General features: G+C 41.7%; 1 protein-coding gene and 1 non-coding gene across 2 annotated transcripts; both read right to left on the reverse strand.

Annotated features, from left to right (window-relative positions):
- HTR3B (5-hydroxytryptamine receptor 3B) lies at positions 1-27,078 on the reverse strand. Its single transcript, XM_044919793.1, has 9 exons — positions 27,069-27,078; positions 26,049-26,209; positions 12,374-12,418; positions 11,937-12,046; positions 11,345-11,514; positions 10,656-10,813; positions 1,567-1,777; positions 1,249-1,431; positions 1-236 (listed from the first exon to the last, which is right to left on the reverse strand). The coding sequence occupies exons 1-9, from the start codon at positions 27,076-27,078 to the stop codon at positions 1-3; spliced, it is 1,284 nt and encodes a 427-aa protein (XP_044775728.1).
- Positions 773-876, reverse strand: LOC123326258. The gene has a single exon (XR_006540968.1). It is a non-coding gene; the product is annotated as a U6 spliceosomal RNA (small nuclear RNA).

Here is a 27,078-nt window from a genome sequence, read left to right on the forward strand (position 1 = left end):
TCACGAGCTGCCCCACAGTGCCCAGAGGGAGCACAGGGTGACGGTATAGAGGCCCAGCATGACGGCGTAGGCTTGAAAGAGCAGTCGGTCAAAACGTTCCAGGAGGGCCAGCCACTTAACCCCCTGCCGGTCCGCCTGCTCCCAGGTTTGGAAGTAGGTGCTGATGGACTTAAGCTGGAACCAGACTTCCTTCAGGCTCCCTGGCTGCACCTGGTGCTCTCGACAGATCGGGGGCTCTGCATGAGAGAGGAAAACATCCTGGGTGAGCTGGGGGCTCCCGAGGCCCCCTGGGCTTCCTACTGGAGGCGATGGCCTCATCCTACAACAAAGGTTTGTAGGCAGAACAGGGCAGGGGATTGGGTTGGGCTTGGTGGGAGGTAGGGCTGTGCTCAGGGGAGCTCTGCGGAATGTGGCAGAGCCGGGTCATGCGGGAAGCCTGTCTAGGTTAGAGCCACCCAGATTTCCTGAGCTGGGGCCGGCCCCACTAACTCCGTCGGAGCTTTAGGGGCTGGGATGATTATTTTTGTTTTTGTTTAATTGTGATATGATTTACATATAACATTATATGTCTCATGTGTATAGCATTATATATATATATATATATATATATATATATATATTATATATAATCTATCTATCTATCTATCTCACCAGAGTCTTCTATCTAACCAGAGTAAGTCTGGTTAACCTCCACCACCACACAGTTACACATTGTTTTCTTGTGATGAGAACTTTTAGGATATATTTCTTTAGCAACTTTCAAGTATACAGTAAAAATACAGAACGCTTCACAAATTTGCCTCTCATCCTTGAGCAGGGGCCACGCTAACCTCTGTATTGTTCCAATTTTGGTATATGTGCTGCCAAGGCGAGCACTGGGATAATTCATACACTTGCTCACATTAAGCAACAGGAACCCAAATACATACAAGCAAGTGTGCACACACACAAGTACTCTATTATTCCAGAGTCAATCGCTTAGTCACTTCAGCTAACTGGCTAAAATTGGGAAATACAAACAAAAATAAGCAAAGTCAACTGAGGGCCTGACCTCTAAGCTAAAGTGAGGCTTTCTGGAAAGTGAGCAGGTCTCCAGATAGGTAATATCAAATGCAGCACAGAGGCTAAGAAGCAAGTGTTTCAAATTTTTCGCACAGCTGGACGCATGGCCTGGTGCTCCACCAATGGGAACCAGTGCGGAGAGTGATCAGGCAAGACAGGGTGCGGACCTCGAGGCTTCTCACAAACCTGGTACCCCAGCAAGCTGGGCTCTGGGATCCATTCTAGGCCCATCAGCATCAGTGTCCCCTCGAAGGCACAAGAGGGGCCACTCCTGCCCATGGCTCCACTCATCATGGAGTAATCTGACCAGCAGGATGGACTTAAATAAGCTGATAACCAGGAAGGCCATGCAGACCGTGAAGAAGACTCCTGAGGGAAGGAACCAGAGGAGGTGTACTTAGCCACAGTGTCTGGGGCCTCTCCCTCCCCTGATCTGAAATGCAACATCAGATCTGTGACAGGAGTCATGGAAGATGGGTGCCTGGTGTCCCCAAGGCTGCTTACCAATCAGAGGGGTACTCAGTGCGCTCCTTGGCATCTCGTCGGACATGTTGACCCTGAAGACGGTGTAGCCCACCAGCACGCTGCTCTTGAACACAATCCTGATACGGCAGGTGGGTGGTAGGTAGAAGCTCCCCAGATCCACAAGCATTAGGAAGATGCTGGGAATCAGCAGGCTCACAACATAGACCAGCGGACGCCTGCGAATCACCACCTGCCCAGGGACAAGGCATCTACTGAAAAGAAGGTCTGTGCTGAAGGACTAGAACCCATAGCCAAGAACATTCCCTGACGTCCCAACATTTTTGCATAATGTGAAAAGACTATGTAGTTTAGAAAAAGGAGATTATTTTGTGGTTTAGAAAATAGAAAAAAAACCCTTTAAGCTTTTATGTGGAACTAAATTACTAATTATAATAAGAAGTGTCTATTTATTTGCCACTTGCTGTATGCCAGGCACTAGCCTAAGTGTCTTCTGTGCCCTGTCCTGCTCAATCCTCACACCCATTCAAAGGGCTGGTCATTATTATCTCCATTCTACAGACAAAGAAACTGAGGTTCACAGAGATTGAACTGCTTTTTCAAATTCACACAGCTGGGAGCGCCCGGGTGGCTCAGTCGTTAAGCGTCTGCCTTCGGCTCAGGTCAGGATCCCAGGGTCCTGGGATCGAGCCCCGCATCGGGCTCCCTGCTTGGTGGGCAGCCTGCTCCTCCCTCTCCCACTCCCCCTGCTTGTGTTCCCTCTCTTGCTGTGTCTCTCTCTGTCAAATAAATAAATAAAATCTTTTAAAAAAACAACAACCAAACAAACAAAAAAAACCTCACCCAGCTGGCAAGTGAGAAACTGTGTTAAATCGAGGTCTTACACCAAAATCTTTCTTCTTACATCACTTCTACAACATATTGTACTGTTTTCGGCATAGCCTGTCCTCTGTGGAACATGAGCGTCTCAGCACCTGTGTGTCCGTCAGAGTCTGGGCACGACCAAATGGCACCCCTGGGACCTCTGAGGAGGGCTTGGCAAAGAGACGGCTGACAAGGTATGGGCAGGCAGAGGGCAGTGCCCAGGTATTTGGGATGGCTGGGTGAGCTGTCCCTACCCTGGGTCCTAAAGGGGCCTCGGGCTGGGAATGTGACTAGAATCTGAGGAGAGAAAGCTGGGTGGAGGTGGCCACCACACTGTGGCTTCCCCCTCCCTCTTCGGGGCACAGCCAGCCTGGTGGTGATTCCATAGGGAGAAAAGTGGACAGATAAGCATCTGACTCACTCTTCCCCTCTCTCCAACCTCCTGCCATTCCGTCCCCTCTTCCCATCGGTCAGTGGGGCCATGGCTCATCTCCAGGAGCACAGAGCAGGTGGAGAAGTGGATCTAAGTGGGGGGACAGCCGAAGATGTCCAGCAGGATGGCCGGGCATACAGAGCTGCTGAATGGGTTTTGTAGCTGGGAATTGGAGACTAAAAAATTGCTGTTATTGCCATTTTTGTACACCTCTCTTGTCTGGGATGGTGATAGGAAGTGTCTTTAATAAACACAAACTATTTTCATCAGAATGACAGGATTGCTTCCCACCCCCCCCCCCCCCCCCCCCGCCAACCCTTGGAGGGCAAAAGCAGCAACGATTAAACAATTCCTCATGGGGTGGGGGCGGGGGCGCCTGGGGGCTCAGTTGGTTCAGCGTCTGCCTTCGGCTCAGGTCCTGATCCCAGGGTCCTGGGATCGAGCCCCACATTGGGCTCCCTGCTCCGCAGGAAGCCTGCTTCTCCCTCTCCCACTCCCCCTGCTTGGGTTTCCTCTCTCGCTGTGTGTCTCTGTCAAATAAATAATTAAAATCTTTAAAGAAAAATTCCTCATGGGGCCAAAAATAATACCTACCTTATTCATGTTTATTGAATATATGAACGTCCTGAGCCCTTCACTGTTGGATCTGGACATAAAATAATGTCTGAAGTCTCCCATTTCTCTGATCCACCAAACAACTGAATGCTTTCTATGTGTCAGATAACATGTGAGATGCTTTTACACATATGATGTGGTTTATTTAATTCTCACTGTGAGCTTGTTGGCAGGTAATAGAACACCCCCACTCTAGACTCTTAAAAACAAAGCTCGGCTCCTGAAGTAAGTTGAGTAAGTGGAAGAGCTGGGCTGTGCCCCACATCTGGTTCCAAGCCCAGTGTCCCTTCCGCCACAGCGTAGCTACAACTCTTGGTCTGAGCAGACATCCGAGCTGAGTTCAGGGTTCTTCTCCCTCATCTCTGTCTCCCACTCTGCAAGGCAAGCACACAGAAGGAGCCCAGGCAGAGGCCAGGGATGGAGGAGAAGGGGGTGGGGAAGACCTTGGCTGGGTGAGACCAGACATCTACCACCCTGCAGAAGCAAACGGGGCCCCCAGCTGTTGGGTCTGGGAGCATTTCCCAACCCAGTGGAGCTTGGGAGGCCAGAGCCAATGGGAGGACTGTAGTCTGGCTATTATCTTTCACATTGAGCATAATTGGCTGCAAATATCTAAACGAGGGCAACACTCATGCTTTGTAATAATTTGGTTAAAACACATTTCTACCACAGCGTAGTCAACAAGAAAAGCAACAACCAAACGGACTGTCACCACCCTGGGCCTCGCAGGCTGTCTTGGTCATACTATGGAAGAGATGGCTGTGGTTAGCAGGGGATGGGAGGAAGGGAGCTGGATGGTTGGGGTCCAGAGGGGTCTTGTGCGGTGCGCCCGGCCTGGGCTATGTGGAGTGGGGGTGGGGGGTCATCAGCCTGCTCTCTCTAGAAGGGAGAAGTGGGAAGACTCCCCTAGAGACTTCATGGCAGATATGATGTGAAGAGGATGAAAAGCGTTAAGAACACCATCCTAAAGAAAGTCCAAGTAGGCAGGGTGGTTAAGCAGAAACAGCCCAGACTTAGAGTCAAGGGACTTGAGCTCCAGGGCCCCTCAATTCTAAGTGCCCATGTGTGCTAGTTTAAGTGATCCTGGCTGCATGCCTTGATTTTCCTTTTTTAAAAAAGCACTTTACTGGGGAGCCTGGATGGTGTAGTCAATTGAGCGTCTAATCCTTGGTTTTGGCTCAGGTCTTGATCTCAGGGTCGTGGAATCAGGCCCCATGTTAAGCTCTATGCTGGGCGTGGGGTCTGCTGGGGATTCTCTCTCTTCCTCTCCCTCTGCCCCTCCACTCTCTCTCCCTCAAAATAAATAAATAAACCTTTTAAAAGACTAATAAATAAATAAATAAATAAATAAATAAGCACCTTACTTTTGTTTGCTGAGCATCTTGGCTATGATTGAGATTGGCTGTCGTATCTAAATAACATTGCCGTGTCACTAGCAGATGCTTAGGTGGTTCCTCTCTACCCAGAGGCTGATGCAGAGAGTGAACATAACCCTGGGCCAGAACCAAAGACGGCTCCCCAGTTTCATCAGACCACGTGCCCCCCAAGGTGACGGGGGAGAGGTGTGACGAGCCAAGAGGCTGGGAGGCAGGCTGGCTTCGTGGGCATACAGCTTGGGAAGTGACGCAGGGCCCGGCGCTTAGAAGGGCCTGGAGCTTGATTTCAGGCTCTGCTGGTGCCATTTGGAAACTCGTAATTTTTGAACAGGAAGCCCCACATTTCCCTTTGTCCCTGGCCTCACCAACCATGTAGCCAGTCCTGTCAGGAGGATCTTTGTCCCTGGATATCAACAGTAGCTGAAAGTAGAAGGGAAACATGTAGCTCCAAGGGTAGACAATTAGCTCTGCTGTCACATAAAGCAGAAATCTCCCCTGCCTATGTTTGGCTTATACAATTATACAGTCAGATAGGCCCTCTCTTTGGTTTTCTTCAAGAAAAAAAGGACCTCCCTTTTTATTTAGGAGCAATATTGATTTCGGAGCAGTATTACTTATGGACTAGACTAATTTTCTCCACAACCCCAGCGCAGCCTAAAGAAATTCAACATTTTATCACATAGCTTTCAGAAATGGTTTGTTTTCGTATCTCGTTTGATCCTCAAATCCCTTTATTCTCTTGTTTAAGGAACATTAATTGAGCATGAACAGAACGTCAGGCACTTTTTAAAATAATGGAATTAGAACAGTTAATAGGATAGGTTTCTGCCCCTTTTCATCCCATGAAATCAGCAACTGGACTCTGGTGGTTGGATGTTTTAGAGTCTGCATGTAGAAAGGAAGTTTGCTCCAGAACGGACCATACCCAGAGTCTGTACCTGATTTAGATGATGAGACTTGGGACCTTCTGAGTTTATATTTAGATTATATTTTGGTCTCAGAGTTGGTGCTGAAATGGGTTAAGACATTTAGGGATGTTGGGATAGAGTGAATGCATTTTGCACATGTGATGGACATGAATTTTGGGGAGCCAGAGGGCCAGAGGGCAGTGGACTATAATGGGCTGAGTAATGGCCCAAGAATTAATGTCCTTCCTGAAAGCCAAGAATGTGACTTATTTGGAAATGGGATCACCACAGATATAATTAATTGGTTCAGATGAGGTCTTACTTCAGTAGGGTGGGCCCTTATCCCAATAGAACTGGTGTCCTTATGAGAAGAAGAGAAGAGATACATAAAGGAGAATGCCACGTGAGGATGGAGGCAGAGATTGGAGTGATACATTTACAGGCCAAGGATTGCTGGGAGCCACCAAAAGCTAGGAGAGAGGCCTGGAACAGATTCTCCCTCGGAGTCCCCAGAAGGAACTAATCATGCTGACACCCTGATTTTTAGCCTCCAGAACTGTGAGAGAATAAATTTATTCCTGTTGTTTTAAGCCACTGGTTTGTGGTCCTTTGTTATGGAAGCCCTAGGAAACAAATGCAGTTGACTTGCCCAGTAACACACAGTGGATGAATGCCAAAGAATGCGCTGGCATATGCTGTGTTCCGTTGAGTTGTGTGGCAGTTGTGAGGTACATAGAGGATTAGCACATAGTTTCTGGAGTCAGACCGTCTGGGTTCAAGTCCGGGCGCCACAGTCACCCTGTCCCCTCGGGCCAGTTACTTAGACTTGGGTGAGTTAACTTCTCTGTACGCCCAATCCATCCATTTGGGTGTGTTGCACTCAGAGCACCAATTGCATAGACATGGGAGGTTTACACATACAAACTCTTAAATGGTGTCTGGTGTCGAGTAAATGCTCACTTTTGTGGTTACTGTTACAGTGTCTCCCTGGGCCACATTTGAGGGCCATGACGGATACCAGGAGCCCTCTTTTACTCATGCTTGTGTCCTCAGCGGGGCCACTGTGACGGGCACGTGAAAAGAGCTCAAAAGATGTTCACTGAGTTGTACTGGAGTCTATGAGTGATGCTGCTTTTAGTTCCAATAAGGCGGGAGTGTGGCGTTAGCCCAAACGGGGGCTCTCCTGGTGAGGTCAGTCCTCTGAGGGCCACCTCTCTGCAGGTCATGCCGGAGACAGTAACTGACTGCTGATGCTGGGGAGGAAGGTATGTCACCAGGTCAGTGAGACACCGTTCTCCGTGGAACTGGCCCTACCGAGAGCCCATCATTTCTAATGGACTAAAGGAGCTGGTGCCTTTAAATTCCAGAGAAAGGGAAGAAAAAGCACTTTAGTTTCAGTCCGTGTTCTCCATTAGACACCCTTCAGGTGTTAGCGATATTATGCCACAATTTCATTATCCATTAAAGCCAGGTAATAATAAGTACACAAAGGTATTTGGAGCCTATTGATGTTAATGAAAGAGATCAATCTAATTCAGAATGTGTGCGTGGAGAGCTCCTTGGAGATGGAATAGGCCCCAAGGTCAGCCTCTAATCGCCTCCTTGATGGTAGACCCCACCAGTACTCAATTTTGCATGACCGTCTTTATGACATAGTTGGAATTTTTGACGCCCAGACTCACGCTTCATACAGAAGCCCATCTTCCTCCTCTCCCAAGCCCCTCCCAACATTCCCAATTCAGAAAGAACGGGAAAGTTCTTGCCATCTAAGTAAGATTCTTGCACAGGAGTGAGAGTTTCTTGGATCTGGACCCTGGGTCAGGCTGGATGAGCAGAAAGTCCATGATTCCAGGGATAATTGAGTGACCCTGGAAAGATTTCTAGGACTCTAAATTCTCTTTCTTCTCTCTCTCTCGAGCTGGTGGAGCTCAGAAAGATCTTCTGTCAAGTTTATGAGCTGCATTCAATGGATATCTCCACAAAACTACTCTACCCTAATCTAGAAAGGAAAATTATGTCAGAGAAGGAGGATAGATGAGGCACCCTTCTTTCTCAAATGGCCCTCTGCATTTTCCCAGGAGTCCCGCTGGACGGCCGCCACCTCCTGCCTGCACGGACATCTCGCTCCGCGTGAGGATATCTGAGGGTTGGGCTCACTTTAGCTCCTACAGCTGTCCACCCTCTTCCATTAAAATGAATTCTCACATTTTATTCCCACCTCCTCCCACTTCTACCCTCATTATTAAAAAACCCCAAAAAACAAAAAGCTGCCATATAGAAATCAAATGCTCACCCTGCTGTTTCTGGGAACCAGCACCTCCGATAATGTAGTGGAGGTAAGCTCGCCTCCTAAGGCTGCTGGATCGGAGCCAGGCTGCACACACACATCCCTGTAGGCCGAAGGGCCTGTGCTCTGGGACCCCTGTGGAATGCAGCCTGACTCCAGAGTGTTAGCAGTGCCCTCTGATAAACAGTACATGTCCCGGAGCCAGCAGATCTGATTGCCCATTAGCCAGAACCAGCAAGGCATCCTGAGCATTGGATTTAGTATCAATGGCAACATTGTACATCAGGCCCAGAGTGGCAACATGTTTAGAACAGATCATTTTTCCTCCTGCCTGCCCGGACTTGTCTCCAAGCCCCTGCTGGGCAGCCTGGACAGGGCTATAGCACATGATTAGATTAAGAGGGAGATGGCCCTTTGCTGTCAGGACCCTAGTAGACCCAAGGTTGGCATGGAACCGGGCTCTGAATTTCACATCATTGCCCAAGGGCTATTGAAGGACACCAGGACACCTCAGTTGTTAACTTCAGAGTAGGATGACTGATATAGAGTAAGAGAACGTAAGCCTAGCCACGGTACACATAGCAGGGGTGGGGAGGCACGGAGGCCGCGAGATGTCGAGGGAGACAGAGAACTGGGATAGTCACTGAATCTACTTTAAGTCTGTTCAGAGTTGTAGAACTGTTGCTGAGTCTGGCCCCCTGCCCTATGAAACATGATCTATGACTCTACTCAGGGTTCTTTCCTCCTTTGTTCCAGAGAGCCAGGGTGGAAGCCAGCCCTGCAAAGGGAAAAGCTCCAAAAGCATGAAATCCTGCCGATGCCCACCTCTAGCCTGCCTCCATGCACACACTGTAAATGGAGAAGCACGGCAACAAACAGAGCAGAGGAGTGGGATTGTTGCTCCTGAGATGCAGGGAAGCTTCTCCCTTCCTTAAACAATCTTTTACATCTCTGTCCATTATATTTAAAATGGAGCTACTACATAGAAAACCTTTTGTGACTATTGAGAAGACAAATTAATATTCAGGGTAAGGGGTGACATGTAACCACAGATAATCCCTGCTTTATGGAAAGTGTGTGTGTGCGCGCGCGTGCGCGTGCACCCCTGCTCATCTGCCCTGTCTCTTGCCTTTATTTGTCTCCTTCATGCAGTGTAGGTAATGGGGTGTGCAGCGTTCTCCGGAGTGCTTGGTGGGTGACTGTGTTCCACCTTCCACGTGCTACCCCCTCACATTTCCCTTTAATGCTCTCCATTATTCGGGCTGCATTAATAATGTTTGTGGGCTGATATCTTTAAAATTAATGAGGTGTTTACTCTTAGCCAAGAAACTCATTGAAATTAAAAAAGCTTTCTTTTCTTCCCCTCCTTTTCTCTTGCTTAAAAAAAGGTGGACAAACAAGCCACAGTGCTAGCTTTGCTAAAAACCAAGCAGCACAAGGAAACACCCAAACCCCACCACTAGGAAGGTATGAGTTGCGAATAGTTAGTTATACATGTGTCAGGTTCAAACCACAGCTATTTCTAGGAGCCCCTAATTTAACCAGAGCTTTGCTAGAAAGCTACATAGAACACCTACAAACAATGGAGGGGCATCTGTGACCTCAATAATAGCTTATTTCAATACCACCCTCTCTTAGCATATAATTATCCAGCATAACCATAGTACCTAGTCTAGTCTGAATTTTCCTTCTTATTCAAAAGGTTTGTTTCCAGCAGAATTCATCTTGTGTTTAATCCTGACCTGTCTGTAGGCTCTATTTTTCAATCAGAAACATTATCTGGCATGAAGGACTCCACCCCACCCAACTACCACACCACTAGCTGACTTGGTACAGAAAAGCAGAAATGAATACTAATCATGGGTCTACCAGTTGCAGGAACTTGCTGCAAACCACTTATCAGGACAATTTGCCAGAAAGGCCAGGAAGGGAGAATGGCTCCCTCTGGAGTGTAAACCAGCAGGCTTCACTGTCCTGCATCCACCCCCCCAAGCTCCTGCGGAACATGTTTCCCCATGACAGGGCAGCCAAGAGCATCCCTGGTGGTGCCTCTGAGAAGTCTGGCTTCTCACTGCGTTGTTTTAGAGCAGTTCTCTCTGATCCAGAAACCACCAGTGGGCTCCAAGGGCCCTGCAGGTGATTTGTTAGCTAATTGCTGAAGATAGTCAAGTGAATAATGATAATTTTATACATTTGTATCTGGAATTAATAATTGACTCACTTAAAAACAGGGCAATAATGTTGTAGAGACACTTCTCCCAATTTTTTGTTGTTGTCGTATGTGGGTTTTCTTTTTTTGCCCTCCCCGTAGCAATTAGGAATGAGGATGTTAGTATGTACCGAAAGGCTTGAGGACACCTGCTACGGTGGGTGGTTCAGGTCCCTGAAAAACATTCTTTTTATACCCACATAGGGGCTATCTACAGCAGAAGTCCAGGACCTGTGACTAAATCTCTGGTCTGTGAAATGCCATCATGCAAGAGGATGTCCAGAGCCACCAGAGTCATCTGTTCTTGGATGATAACGAGTGAGAACATGCGACAGAGCAGAGAACTCCTCAGCCCAACACAGAAGGCCCAAGACTGCAGAGAAGTGGGGCAGCAGGGACAGGGAGGGGTAGGACCTACATTAAACTGAATCTGGGCAAAATCTCCAGCGCTGCTCTGCAGGATGCTGTACGTTGAGGACACAGAGACAAGTTCCCACTCACTGTCATTCAAAAATTCCTTCTTGTCATGCTTAATGTCTTCTCTGCTCCTGAGGAAGGCCAGGTTGACATCTTGCACTGAAAACAACATGAACGAGTGACTTCCCCACAGAGGGAGGCCTCGATAATAACCCACTTTTCCAACTTCCAGTTCTTCCTTTTACCCCTGCCCCCACGTGTACAGTCTCACTGAGATAGGGTTCAATATAACCATTTTGGGGGGGATTAGGGATAGAGATGTGGAATAAAATCTTTCTAGCAGCAAAAACAAAAACAAGAACAAAACCCAGTTGTGAATTTACGGTTTGTATTCCATTATCCATAGAAGGCTGTCCCTGGTCCTATGACTTCTCTAACCTTCTTAGTGGCAGCAGAGGTCGAATATTGTATTCCCAAACCAACTGCAGCAATGAGCTGGGCACAACACCATACTTAGTCTGAATTACAACAGGAGCCAAATAACTATAAGAAGAGATTTAGATTTGTAAAGAGTCAATTATGTGCAAGAATAAAATGCACCCGACGGATGGCACGACAGAATCTCACCTGTGTGTGCCAACCCAGCACAAATGTGTCTCCCACTAGCAGACCATGCCTCTTGCGGTTTACCTGTGTGCAGGACACTACTGAAGGTCAGGCTGCAGTTCTGGATGTCAAATGGAAACGTGTAGGTCTCTAAACCGCATGTAGAAACCACCTGGATAGGCTTAGAGTTCTTAATGGTCCCAGATGAGTTCACATAGACATACGGAAGGTCGGGTGATCCTTCAATGTCCACACTATGGAAACACAAGAGACCTCACTGTTACAGAGAGGGCCTTCATCATTTCAGTCCACAAACAGAACTGATTATGAGGCGGTAGTGACCATGATACCCAGGACTTGCCTAGAAGTGCAAATACAGAATCACATTTCCCATGACATAATTCAGATGGACTCAGTAATCACAGTCTCAAAAGTTAATTCACTTGCTACTCTTGTAACACAGACATAATCCATGAGTAACCTCAAGCATTTGTAATCAAATCTGTATCTTAAATGATGTCAAATCATGGTACTTCTAACTTGGATATTCCCAACACCGTGATCCTTTTCAAGCTGAGATACAAAAAAATAGCAACAATGACCAAAAGTGAGAACAACTGGCCTGAATAGTCCAAGCAGTTTTAAACCCCATGGAAATACACGCCAGCACACTTACAGCTCATTAATGATGATGTCAGGGGCCCAGATGTCACTTAGAGGAAGAGAGATCTCTCTAATCTCATCAAACATGCTGGGGGTCCAGGATAAAAACTCATCATCCCAAACCTGTTAGGAGTAGCCAGAAAAGAAATTTATCAAAAAGGGGCAATGTCAGTCTCACCAAAGAACTGAAGAGGGATTTGGATGAATAACCCAACTGATCTGCTTGTTGGCACTGTTAGGGGAGAGGACTTTCCTCCCAGCTCCTAAAGATGGTGCCCCAACCAGAAACCATGACCGTATATCTTACATAGATTCTAATAAATTAGGTCTGTTGCAGATCTAAGAAGCTAAGTTGCAAACACAAAGAAAATGTCTATTCCTTAGAATAATTATATTTTGCAACCAATTAAGATCAAGAGTCCAGCATGCACGGAAGGAGACATCATTTACCTCATGGTACCATATACTTGTCTTTAATTTTTGGTTCTGTGCATCCTGCAAAGCAAAAAGAAAATCTGTACCAAATCTTAGAATGTCAATAAATCAAAATCCAATTCAATACTATGATAATTCAGAGAAAAAAATCAAATCTAGCTAAAAATGCTGATTTTAAAAGCATTTCCTTGACTCTTCAAATCTGAGTATTCTTGGTTCCTATTTATTACTCATGCCTGGCACTATGAACTTCACTATAGTATCTATGACAAAATGGCACTATGACTACACCTGACATCTTGAATGATTTGCTAATCCCTTTCCTACCCTAATTAGTTACTCTGCCATTAATCAAACTAAAAAATGACATGTAGCCTTAGCCAATTCTGGGATAAAAAGATGGGACCAAGCTTTTATTTATTTTTTTTAAGATTTTATTTATTTATTTGACAGAGAGAGAGACACAGCGAGAGAGGAAACACAAGCAGGGGGCAGGGGGTGGGAGAGGGAGAAGCAGGCTTCCCGCGGAGCAGGGAGCCCGATGTGGGGCTTGATCTCAGGATCTCGGGATCATGACCTGAGCCAAAGGCAGACGCTTAATCAACTGAGCCACCCAGGTGCCCCCCCAAGCTTTTATTTGTAATCAAGATATTATTCATAATATTTCAATGAGTGTTCTCTCAACTGCTCCTGGCAGCCATTCCTGTTAAGTTACCTTATGTTTGGATTTCTCTGCTTATCAAACAGACTGAATGAGCTTAATGTAAATCAAATGTATTTTTGATGATATAAATAGACGAGATTTCCCCATGTGTGCGATGAGTGAGTAATTTTTTTAAAAGACCCCTAAGAATAACAAACAAAAAAGGAACCCCCTCCTTACTAATTTTTTCATATCTCCTCTTAGTAAAGAGCATTCTGAAACTACTATCTTCTTAGGAATTGAAAGGAATATCTCACACCATATACAAACGTTAACTCATTAACTCAAAATGGACCATAAACCTAAATGTAAGAGTTTAAACTGTAAAACTCTTAGAAGAAAACATAAGAGGGGTGCCTGGGTGGCTCAGTCAGTTGGGCAGCTGACTCTTGGTTTCGGCTCAGGTCATGATCTCGGGGTCCTGGGACAGAGCCCTGTGCCAGGCTCCGCACTCAGTAGGGAGTCTGTTTGAGATTCTCTCCCTCTCCCTCTGCCCCTCCCCCACTCGTGTGTGCACACTCTCTCTGTCTCAAATAAATAAATAAATAAATAAATATTTTTTTTAAAAAGGAAGAAAACAAAGTAAATCTTCATGACTTTGAATTAAGCAATTGTCCCTTAGATATGACACCATAACCACCGGCAACCAAAGAAAAAGTAAATGGGACTTCATCAAAATGAAAAATTTTTGTGCTTTAAAGGACATCATCAAGAAGTAAAAAAACAACCCACAGAATGGAAATAATATCTGCAGATCATTTATCTGATAAGGAGTTAATATCCAGAATAAAGAATTTCTACAAATTAAAACAAAACAATGACCCTATTTCAAAATGGATATTTCTCCAAAGTAGATATACAAATGGATAATAAGCACATGAAAAGATGCTCAACATCACTGCTATGGACCAAATTATGTCCTTCCAAAATTCATACATGACTAAATTTAGACTTTGAAGGACTTTGAAGAGGTAACTAAGGTTAAATGAGGGCACCATCTACTAGGATTGATGGCCTTAGAAGAAGAGGAAGGGAGAACGATCTCTCTCTCTCCCATATGGGTATACAGGAAGAAATCAGCCATCTGCATGCCAGGAAGAGAGCTCTCACCAGGAATCTAATTGGCTAGAACTTTGATCTTGGACTTGCCAGCCTCTAGAACTGTGAGAAATAGAGTCTATGGTATTTGTTATGGCAGTCCAAGCTGGCTAATACAATCACTAATCATTAGGGAAATGCAAATCAAAACCACAGTGAAATACCACTTCACTCTCATTAAGATGGCTACTAAAACAAAACAAAACAAAACAAAACAAAATCAAACAAAAGCAGAAAATAAGTGTTGGTGAAGATGTAAAGAAATTGAAATCCTTGTGCACTACTGGTGGGAATATAAAATGGTACAGCTGCTATGGAAAACAGTGGCAGTTCCTAAAAACTTAAAAATAGAATTACCATATGGTCTAGCAATTCCATTCTTTGGTATAAATCCAAAAGAACTGAAAGCAGAGAATCAGTTATTTGTACACCCATGTTCAGAGCACCATTATTCACAATAGCCAAGGGGTGGAAGCAACCCAAGTGTCCATCAAAGATGAATACATAAGCAAAATGTGGTATATACATACAACGTAATATTATGCAGGCTTAAAAGGGAAAGAAATTCTGACACATGCTACAACATGAATTAACCTTGAGGTGACACCACTTCCTTCCAAGTTTTACCAGCTGAGAGATTCTGAAATAGATAATGTTTTTAAAATCAGCATTTTTTAGTTAGATTTGATTTTCTTCCTCTGAACTGTCATGCTGTTGAATGGGGCTTTGATTTACTGACAATGTAAGATGTGGTGTCTGTCTCCCCGACTAAAGCTCAAAGGGCTCTCGGTTCTAGGCTTAGCTGCCATCGATGAGGGTTCCCCACAAATGGGGGGGGAAACCAGGTTCAAAATGCCATTTGTATTACTGGAAAACATAGCTTGTAACTATTCTTTCACAACAAATATACTTTTACATCTATGAAATGTCCTGATCAGTTTTTTTGGTTTTTTTTGTTTTTAATCTCTATCACGCCAAGTCGTGAATGCATCACTGACTCAGTCATGGTGGGGGAGACTATTATTTTACCCAGTTGATTCTTATTAACTGCCATGTTGATGCCTTAGCTCGTTTTTCTCTTCCTGCCCATTGCTTTGTCATGTTACATGTAACAAGTGTTAAGAATTTTTTTCTAGTATATTAGGGGGTTCTGGGAGGATTTGTCATTCAGCCCTAAAGAACACAATGTCAAAAAGGAGTTTGAGGCTAAAACTGAAATCTTTTTTTTTTTTTTTTTTTTGTCAAAGGAAACAAGTTTTTCAATGCCAGCTGGTGAACATAATTGGTTCTCTGGTGGCATTATTCACAGCTTTTCCCTCTGTGTATCTCTCTCTCTCTCTCTTTTTTCTTTAGATACCTTCCATCTTGCTTGTTAAAAGCAAAGGATATTTCAGAGAATTGGAATTCATTAGTCTTCCTAACAGAGGGAGTCTATTTAGATCTAAATTGGTGGTTAGCAAATATACAGATAATTCCCGCACATTCTTATTTATCTTTCCCAGTTCCGAAGACTATAGAAACAGATGCCTCAACGTCTGGCTGGGAGGCTCTAGTCAATGGACTGGAATACAAAGGTATCTGGGATTCGGAATTGACAAAATTCAATAGAAACAAATTGAAACTCTTCACTGTTGAGTAGACTACCTCTATAATCAGATTTCCCTAAGGTACTCATAATACCCAGAAATTCTAAGACAAGACTGTAGTCTTTCATCTAAACAAAACAGGAGGCAAAACATTATAATGGAAGCAAGGTGCCGTGGTGAAAGAAGGGCTGAAAGCTCCTCCCTCCAGAAAAAAGTTGCTGGCAGATGCACCCAATAAGTTATCTGTTCACACGGGGGGTACCCTTGCCCCATTCTGTGCACGATTTCATCAAGTCCTTCAAAACCAGCCCTACCTCCACAATGAACTTTGGACTTAGCCCTGCTGAATGTACTAGAGACGTTTGCAAGGCATATTAGACTATCCTAATCAATTAATTGCTTGACAGATATCTAGCCAGTGTCTTTGAACTAAGATACGCTGCACTGCAGATTGTGGGAAATATGAACATGAGTAAGCAAGCCCTTCCCTCAAGCAGCTTATTAATAAATTAGGGTATGGGACATTTTAACAAATAACTCTGTGTGTTAAGAAATATATAGACTTCAGTGGATTTAAAGAAAGGAGACATGGTTGTCAGCTTGCAGACTTGAGGGAAATCTCTTTTGGGAACTGAGATTTGAAGGACTGTAATATTTTGCAGATGGAGAATGAAGACAAAGACATTCCGTGGAGGAAAGAGCATACAGGCAGGAGACAACAAGGGGTTGGTTTCATTGTAGTATTGAGGGGATAAGGCTAAGGCAGCAGACAGGGATAAAACTAGAGGGATGGAATTTGAGATTTTTCCAGATTTCTGAAGGAAAGTCTGCCAAATTCAATAAGAATACGTCTAACGTATTCTAGTAAAAAAATTGTATATTCCACGCCAGTGGAGAAAACATATCTTTGAAAAAATAATGGTGTTCTCCTTAACTACTGTAAGGAGTCTGGTTTTATTTTCTTTTATCAGGATAGAAAGAAAGAGATAAAAAAAATATTCATTTGATAGAGTTGTTCTAAGGGGAAAATATTAACATAGAAACTTTGCTCCTTTTCGATATTTATCTCCAAACAGTCCTCAAGAGGAAAGCCTGAGCAATTCTACTTTATCTTAATCAATATGAAGTAGAAAGTGGCAGGATGAGGATAGACCTGAAGGTAGTCTTATTCCCTTACTCAAAGTTGATCATATGCATGTCCTGGGGTTTTACATGATACGGCTCATGTCATGTGTCTTTATTCAAATCATGCTATTCCCGTTATACAATGTCTGATAAACAATGCAGTCATAATAACCCACTGACAACTAGCAAGGACTAATATTCCCTAAGTATGTGAAGATACAGCCCCAGGAAATTAACTCTCAAAAATTTTAGTTCAATATCCAAATACAGAGGAAATTGAAGGGAGTTCTGTTGAAGCTTATGTAGGACCAGGCCTTTGGAGTAGGGGTGGATATTTCCTGGCATTTAATTAAATATTTTCTAGGATCTTAGATCTAGTACTTTTGCGAAAACAGATTTTTTGGGTATCACTTAAGTGTTCCTGTTCACAAAGAAATAATGATTAGGGATTTATCTGAGCTGGAGGAAAGTGATGTTAAAATAATTTGTGGGGCACCTGGGTGGCTCAGTCGGTTAAGCCGCTGGCCCTTGATTTCGGCTCAGGTCATGATCTCGGGGTGGAGCCCTATGTCAGGCTCTGTGCTCAGCAGGCAGTCTGCTTGAGGATTCTCTCTCCTTCTCCTTCTGCCCCTCCCCCTGCTTGCACGCATGCACTCTCTCTCTCTCTCCCTCTCTCTCTCAGATGAATAAATAAGTCTTTAAAATAACTTGTATCAGACAAAAAAAAAAATTTAAACCCTGTTATATACTTTTAGTTTCAAATTATTTTTTTAATCAATTACAATGCCTAATTCTCAGTCAAAAAACCAGAGTCTATGATTCACAGCACAGTATTAGGATATTAACATAGAAAAATATCTCCATTTAAAAAATAAAGAGAAATTATTAAGTTATTTTAACAAAATACATTAAAATAATAACATTGTATTGTGGGGTGTATTATGCATGTAAATGTAAAATTGCAGAAAAAGTAGTACAAAGGACAGTGGAGCGGGGAAATGGAATTTTACTGTTGTAAGATTTGTACAGTTTATGTGAAGGGTAATAAGATTAATTCTAAGTACACTGTATGAAGTGAGTGATGGATATGGAAATCCCTAAAACAACATCTAAAAAATAATACAGAAGGATGTTAAAAAGCCAACAGAAGAACTAAAGTCAAATATTAAAAAAAAATGTTTAATTTACTTAAAGTAAGGCAGGATAAAAGGAAAAGAAGAAGGAGAACAACAACAACAAAAACAGATGGGGCAACTGGAAAACACATAGCAAGATGGTATTGGTAAATGGACGAGATGCTTCAATTAAAATGCATAGATTGACGGGTTAAAAAAAAGCAACGCCCCAGAATACTGCTCAGCAATAAAACTCAATGAACTCAAGATATGCACAATGTGGGTGAACCTGAAGGGAATTACACCGAATGGAAAAACCTATCTCCAAGGTTACATACTGTCTGTTTGCATTTATAGAACATTCTCAAAATAACACAACTGCAAAGATGGTGGAGAGACTTACTGGTTGCCAGTGGTTAGGGATAGGCGACAGGGACAGGGTTGTGGCTATAAAAGGGTAGAATCAGGCAGCCCTGTGGTGATGACTGTGTAGCTTGATGTGGTAGAAGTGGTTACAAAGCTACACATGTGATAAAGTTACATACACACACGCACACACAAATGAATATATGTAAAACCGGAGAAATCTGAGTAAGTTCTGTGGATTGAACCAATGTCAAAGTTCTAGAACTGGAACTATACTACATTTGCCTAAGATGTTAACATCGGGGGACATTGGGTGAAGGGTGCATAGAATCTCCCTGTAAATTTATTGCAACTTCCTGTAAATTTATAATTATTTCAAAATTAAAGTTACCCAACTATATGCTGCCTCCAGGAAATGACCTTGAATACAATGTCACACAGAGACTGAATATAAAAGGATGGCAAAACATACACCATGCAAGAAAACCTTCTCATACACCGTGAGAAAAACTTCAAGAAAAGGATATTACCAGACATGAAGAGGGGTATTTAATAATATAAAAGGATCTGTTCATCAGGAAGACATGTAATTCTAAATGTATACTCACCTAATAACAGAGCAGAGAAATAGACAAAGCACAGTTATAGTTGGGGATTTTAACACTCCTCACTATGAAATTACTAGAACAACAAAAATTTAAAAAGTTAGAGAAGATTTTCATACTATCAAACTTTGTATATTCCACGCCAGTGGAATTTGATATTTATGGAGTAGTACACCCTTCTATTTAACATTGTACTGGAGGTTGAAGCCAGCGCAAGAGACAGTAAAAGGAAATACAGGTAGAAAGAATAGAGATAAAGAAGCAAAGCTATCTTTATTCACAGACAACATGATCTTCTTTTTTTTTTTTAATTTTTTTATTCTTATATTAATCCCCATACATTACATCATTGGTTTTAGATGTAGTGTTCCATGATTCATTGTTTGTGCATAACACCCAGTGCTCCATGCAGAATGTGCCCTCCTCAATACCCATCACCAGGCTAACCCATCCTCCCACTCCCCTCCCCTCTAGAACCCTCAGTTTGACAACATGATCTTCTATATAGAAAATCTGAAAGAGGGGCGCCTGGGTGGCTCAGTCATTAAGCGTCTGCCTTAGGCTCAGGTCATGATCCCAGGGTCCTGGGATTGAGCCCCGCATCAGGCTCCCTGCTCGGCGGGAAGCCTGCTTCTCCCTCTCCCACTCCCCCTGCTTGTGTTCCCTCTCTCACTGTGTCTCTCTCTGTCAAATAAATAAAATCTTAAAAAAAAAAAAAGAAAGAAAATCTGAAAGAATCTACAAAAAGGCCTATAAAACTAATAAGAGATGGTAAGATCACAGGATCCAAGGCCAATACATACAAATCAACTATATTTTTGTATGCTAACCACAAAGAGATTCATTTTAAAATACCATTTATAATAGTACCAAAAATGTGAAATACTTAGGGATACATTTAACCAAATATGTGTAAAACACTGACAACTACAAAATATTACTTGGAGAAATTAAAGAACTAAATACATGGAGAGCTAAGATGCACTCATGGATTATAAAGCTATTATTAAAATGTTGATTCTCTTCAAATTGATCTATAGATTTAATGTAATCCCAATAAAAATTCTAGCACTTTTTTAAAAATAGAAATTGATTCTAAAGTTTATATGGAAATGCAAAGGACCTAGAAGAGTCAAAATGATTTTGAAACAGAAGAAGTTTGGAAGACATACACTAATTTCAAGACTTCTGTAATGCTGCAGTAATTGAGACAGTATGCTGGTGTCAGGGGAAACACTGATCAGTTGGGTAGAATAGAGTCCAGAAATAGACCCAAAATATATAAAGAACTCCTGCAACTCGATAAGATAATAAACAACACTATTTTTTAAATGGGTAAAAGATTTGAGCACTTTACCAAAAAAGATATCAATTGGCAAGTTAGCACACACATTAAATGTGTCGTTAGTCTTTGGTGAAATGGAAGTTAAAAACTACAGAGAGCTATCACCACAAATCTACCAGAATGGCTAAAATTTAGAAACACTGACAATATCAAGTGCTGACCATCATGTGGAGGAACTGAAACTCTCATACATTGCAGGCGGAATGCAAAATGATGCAACCACTTTGGGAGGCAGTTTGGCAGTATCTTATAAAGTTAAACACAGGCTTATCATACAACTCAGCAATCCTACATCTAAGTATTTATCCAAGAGAAGTGAAAACATATGCAATTGTATATAGTGGCTTTACTCATGATTTCCCCACACTGGAAATAACCCACATGTCCAACACCGGGTGAACAGATAAACCAATTGCAGTACACACACCTGCACGATGGAACGCTACCAACTCTAGAGCAAAACATGTGTGATCTCCAAGGCACTGTGCCACATGCAAGAAGCCAAAACAAGGGTAAAATACTTTCTGGAAAGGCAAAACTCTAATGAGAAAGGTAAGATCACTGGTTGCCAAGTATTGGGGGTGGGTGGAGCGATCAGCTTTACAAAGTTGTTTCATTTTATGCAATTTATGTCTCAATTTTAAATGCTTCAAAATTTTGTAGGATATAGTTAAAGCAGTGCTTAAAGGGAAATTTACAATATAAATGCTAAAATTAGAAAGAGAAAGATTTAAAATCAATAATCTTAGCTTCCACTTTAAGAAAGTAGGTAAAGGAAAACAATAAAAAAAAGAAATTAAGTAAAGATAAGAGCAGATATCAGAAATAAACAACAGATAAAATTCAAAGTGATATTTGGTTCTTTGAAAAAAATAAGTAAAACTGATAAAACTTTCACAGTATTGGTTAAGGGAAAATAAGAGAAAACACAAATTACCCACAGGAGGATGACAAAAGCAATATTATAAACAAACAAATTTGACAACTTGGATGAATAGATAGAATTCTTTGAAAAACCCAAATTATTAAAAGCAACACAAGATATCCAAGATCTATAAAGAACTTTCCAAACTTGACACCCAAAAAACAAATAATCAAGTCAAAAAATGGGCAGAAGACATGAACAAACACTTCTCAAAAGAAGACATACAAATGGCTAACAGACACATGAAAAAATGTTCATCATCATTAGCCATCAGGGAAATTCAAATCAAAACCACACTGAGATACCACCTTACACCAGTTAGAATGGCCAAAATGGACAGGGAAAGAAACAACAAATGTTGGAGAGGTTGTGGAGAAAGGGGAACCCTCTTACACTGTTGGTGGGAATGCAAGTTGGTACAGCCACTTTGGAAAACAGTGTGGAGGTGCCTCAAAAATTTTAAAATAGAGCTACCCTATGACCCAGCAATTGCACTACTGGGTATTTACCCCAAAGACACAGATGTAGTGAAAAGAAGGGCCATATGCACCCCAATGTTCATAGCAGAAATGTCCACAATAGCCAAACTGTGGAAAGAGCCGAGATGCCCTTCAATAAATGAATGGATAAAGAAGACGTGGTCCATATATACAATGGAATACTACTCAGCCATCAGAAAGGATGAATACCCAACTTTTGCATCAACATTATTAGGATGAATACCCAACTTTTGCATCAACATTATTAGGATGAATACCCAACTTTTGCATAAATAGATTATGCTAAGTGAAATAAGTCAAACAGAGAAAGTCAATTATCATATGGTTTCACTTATTTGTGGAACATAAGGAATAGCATGGAGGACATTAGAAGGAAGGGAAAAATGAAGGGGGGTAAATCAGAGGGGGAGATGAACCATGAGAGACTATGACTCTGAGAAACAAATTGAGGGTTTTAGAGGGGAGGGGGGTGGGGGGGTAGGTTAGCTTGGTGATGGGTATTAAGGAGGGCACATATTGCATGGAGCACTGGGTGTTATACCCAAACAATGAATCATGGAACACTACATCAAAAATTAATGATCTACTGTATGGTGACTAACATAACATAATTTTAAAAAAGCAACACAAGAAGAAATAGAAAATTTGAACATCCTTAAACATGTTAATGAAATTAAATTCACATTTGAATAATTTCTCACCAAGAGAACTCCAATCCTAGATGGTTTTACTGGTGAATTCTATCAAACATTAAGAAAGAAAAATATCCACATTACACAACTCGTTCAGAAAATTGAAGAGGGAAGACATTTTAACAGTTTTTTAAGGCCAGCATAACCCTGATACCAAATCGAGACATGTACATTACAAAAAATAAAAATAAAAAATAAAAACAATTGCCCAATACTCTTCATTAACATAGATGCAATCTATATTAAGTAGGTATGTAAATCCAGAAATATATAAAAAAGGATAATATATTGAGATTAAGGGGTTTATCCTAGGAATGCAAGGACGTTTTAGCATTTGAAAATCAATCAAAGTACTTTACCCTATTAACTGCATAAAACAGAAAAATTATCTGATCATCCAAATACATGGAGAAAAACATTAGATGTAATTCAATATACATTCATGATTTAAAAAAACAAAACAAAACTCTCAGTGTACAAGAAATAGGAAGGAACTTCCTCAATCTGATAAAGAACACTGATAAAAAAGCTATAGCTGGGGGCGCCTGGGTGGCTCAGTTGTTAAGCGTCTGCCTTCGGTTCAGGTCATGATCCCAGGGTCCTGGGATGGAGCCCCGCATCGGGCTCCCTGCTCCGCGGGGAGCCTGCTTCTCCCTCTCCCACTCCCCCAGCTTGTGTTCCTTCTCTCGCTGTGTCTCTCTGTTAAATAAATAAATGAAATTTAAAAAAAAAAAAAAAAGCTATACCTGAGATCATACCTAATAGTGAAAAATTTTCCCCTAAGAATGGGAATACCCAAGGATGTCTGCTCTCACCATTTCTGTTAAATTGTCGGAGGGGTCAGAGGCAATGCAACATGACAATGAAAAAGTAAAGAGTATAAACAGATTAGAAAGGAAGAAGTAAAACTATCTGCAGATGCCATGATTGTATGTGTAGACAATATTCACCTACAAAAAACCTGCTAAAATTAATAAGTGAATTTAACAAGACCACAGTATACAAAGTCAACAAGCAGAATTAATATTTCTCTATAATAACAAATAAATAGAAGATAAATTTCAAGTAATATTTATAGCAGCATCAAAAATACTTTGGGATACATTTAATAGAAATATGTGTAAAGCTTCTACATTGAAAATTATAAAACACTGCTGGAGACCCAAATAAATGGAAAGACATCATGTATTCAAGAACTGGAATATTCAATATTATTAAGATGTCAATTCTCCCCTAAATTACTCTGCAGATCCCATACCATTCTAAACAAACTCCCAGCAGTTTTTTTTTCAAAAATAGAAACTGACAAGCTGATTATAAAATTTATGTAGAAATGCAAAGGACTTACACTGCCTGATTTCAAGAGAAATAGCCCAACATTTATCAGTCAATTTAATTTTCAACCAAGGCACCAAGCAATTCAATGGTGAAAGGAAAGCCTTTTCAACTCCTCTTTGAATGCAAAAAAACAAAACACAAAAACAACAAAAACTGACCCATACCCCACACCATCACAAAGATTAATTTTTAATAGATCATAGGGCTAAATCTAAGGAGGTAAAAGCTATAAATCTTCTGGCAGAAAATACTTCTGTGAACCTGGAGTATCAAAGGTGTCTTAGTACCCAGAAAGCACTAACCACAACAAAAGAATTGATTTACAATGGACTTCGTTAAATTTTAAAATCTTTGTTCATCATAAGACCCATTAAGAGGATTAGTAGACAAGGCAGAGATTGGTAATAAACATTTGCAATGTAAAAATATGCCAATACATAAACAATGCCTGTAAGTCTATAATAAAAAGACCAACAACCCAGTAAAAAAAAAAAAGGAAAAGACTTAAAAAGGTACTTCACAAAGAAAGATATGTAAGTAGCCAATAAGCACATGAAAAAGAATTCCTGGTCACTAGCCATCGGAGAAATTTAAAGTAAAACCTCAATGAAATACCATTACACCCTCAACAGAATGGCTAAAATTAAGAAGACTAATAACACCAAATACTGATGAGGATGTGGAGCAATGGAAACTCTCATAGCTGACTCGTGGGAGTGTAAAATATACAACCACTTTGTAAATCAGTCTGGCAGTTTCTTAATAAGGGTACACCTGTCTGAAGCAGTTATTCCAATTCTAGGTTTTACCTAAGAGAAATAAAAACATGTACATAAAAAGTCTTGTATAGGAATGTTCATAGCAGCTTTATTAAGAATGTCCCAACACTGCAAACAACCCAAATGCCTATCAACATAAGAATGGATAAAGAGGGGCACCTGGGTGGCTCAGTGGGTTAAACGTCCGACTCTTAATTCCAGCTCAGGTCATGATCTCAGGGTTGTGAGACTGAGCCGCGTGTCCAGCTCTGCGCTGGGTGTGCAGTCTGCTTAAGATTCTCTCTCTCCCTCTCCCTCTGCCCCTCCACCCGTCCCCAACCCCCCCGCCCGCTTGCTCTTGTGCCCGCTCCCTAAAAAAAAAGAATGGAAAAACACAGTATGGTATAACCATAACCAAATACTACTCATCAATAAAAAAGAAAAACTACTGATAAACACAACATGAGTGAACCTCAAAAACATGATGCTGAATGAAAAATCCAGACACAGTAGAGGGCACACAATAAAATGTCATTCATATGAAATTCTAGAAATGGCAAAAATAATCTATGATGAAAGCAATCGGAACAATGTTTGTCTCTGTGGATGGAGGGATGGGATTGCCTAAGAAGTCAATAAGGGGCCTTCCTGGGGTGATGGAAATATTTGTTATATTGATAGGGGTGTGGATTCTATGGGTGCACCCAGTTATCAAACCTCATCAGACTGTATACTTAAGATCTGCGTATTTCAACATATGTATGTTATACCTCAGTTAGAAAAAAAGTTTTGAGAAGTAAATTGAAAAAAATATTAAACTACATTAACAAACAAGTTAAGTAAAGTCTGTTCTTAAGAAAAATCAAAATAAATCTGGGACCTATTGATACTGAATTGTGATTAGTGATTAAGAAAAAAGGAGAAAGAGGAAGGAGGGATAAGCCATCATTTATGGAGGGCATACTAAGATCTCTGCTAACTGCTTTCCATGAATTTTTTCATTTAATTTCCACAACAACCCACTTTCTAGATATAGAAGATAGTTTTATAAGCAAATCTTCCCTCACCACCCTTAGCAAACACCTTGTATAAACTCAAGCACCAGGACGCTTTTTGCTCTTTTTCTCAATTTCAGGCAATAAGTGGTAGATGTTTTTCTTAAATCGACTACTATCCCTAAGAAATGTGAGCCAAAGGAAAAAAAAAATACCTATTACCATTTTTTGGTTTCAGCAAACTCATAAAATATGTAAAGTGGTCTATGACCACAATTTTTAAAATGTCTTAATTCCATAAAACTCCTATTTCTAGACGATCTGCCTCTCACATTGCAAGTCGGGGACTAGAAAGCATGATTTGCCTAATAAATGTTTTACCTCATGCTCACTGCTAACACGAGTCTAGTACAACTTCCCCACCAGCTCAACTAGGCTGCTGCATAAACAGCAGGGTTTTGTTTTTGTTTTTTTTTTTAATAAAACAGATAGTTTTACGAAAGGGTAACAGGAATCGGAAAGGGTAAGACGGTCCTTACCACATCCAATATGGCGTGGACAAACACATCCAGATACACGGTGGTGGCCTCAGTCCAGTCGTGAACTGGCCTCACTGCCTTGTGATATTTCTGGAGTAGCTGCTTGGTGAGACGATACAGAGCAGGATTCCTGGGATGAGGCATATCTATGGCTAGGATTTCTGAAAAACAAAACTGTCATCGTGAGGATGAAAATAAGAGGAGCTTAGCATCTTGAGATCTCAGACTGTTCAAGACTTGGTGGCTCCTAGCAGAATACGGTTTTCAGCTTACTCCAAACTGCTGAAGTTCCCAGCCAGCTGGTGGGCTTTTTGGCAGATGCTTATTTAAAGTAAGCTGATGACCTGATTGCCCAATAGAGACAGCTCATTGTGACAATAAATAAATCAATCCGATCTCCAAGGATCCAAACTGCACCTACAATTCTGTTTTCACAGCAATCATGAATCTTAGAGACAGAATCTTTTATTCCTGTATCACCCCCTCCTAATACACAGAAAAAAACCTTCCTATACACTTAGCCAAAAGTGATCTCTTCCTTGGATTTTTCTTTTGATTTTTTCCATTTGTAATTCAATAGTTAAATTGGAAATCCAAGCAGAAACATGGACAAACCAGTGAACCCAAAGATCTGTGTGGATTCCTAAATAATGGGATCAATAAAATTCCAGTTCATACTTTTCTCCTCAAAAAAAAAAAATCTCTTTTCTCACTCAACTGTCTTTAAATAAAACACATTTGTCAGAAAATGAGATCTTCGTTTTGGGAAAATTCTTTCTGGTTCCAGAGAAGAACCATTCTTTATGGCCTGGGAATCCTGATTTGTAGAGGAGCGGTGATTGGTGTTGCGGTGGGGGAGGCCAGGGAAAAGAAGCAAGAGAAATGAGCACCAACAATTGGAACGGACAAATTTGCGAGGGTTTCCTCTGAATTGCAAAAAGATATTTTGCTCACAAGCTTTGCCAGCTCCTGGGGGATTCAAAGCTTCGCTAAGTCATTGGACTGAAGCAAATTGCACACCTCCTGCCAT

Source organism: Neomonachus schauinslandi, chromosome 11, assembly GCF_002201575.2.
Source record: "Neomonachus schauinslandi chromosome 11, ASM220157v2, whole genome shotgun sequence".
Classification (NCBI taxonomy): domain Eukaryota; kingdom Metazoa; phylum Chordata; class Mammalia; order Carnivora; family Phocidae; genus Neomonachus; species Neomonachus schauinslandi.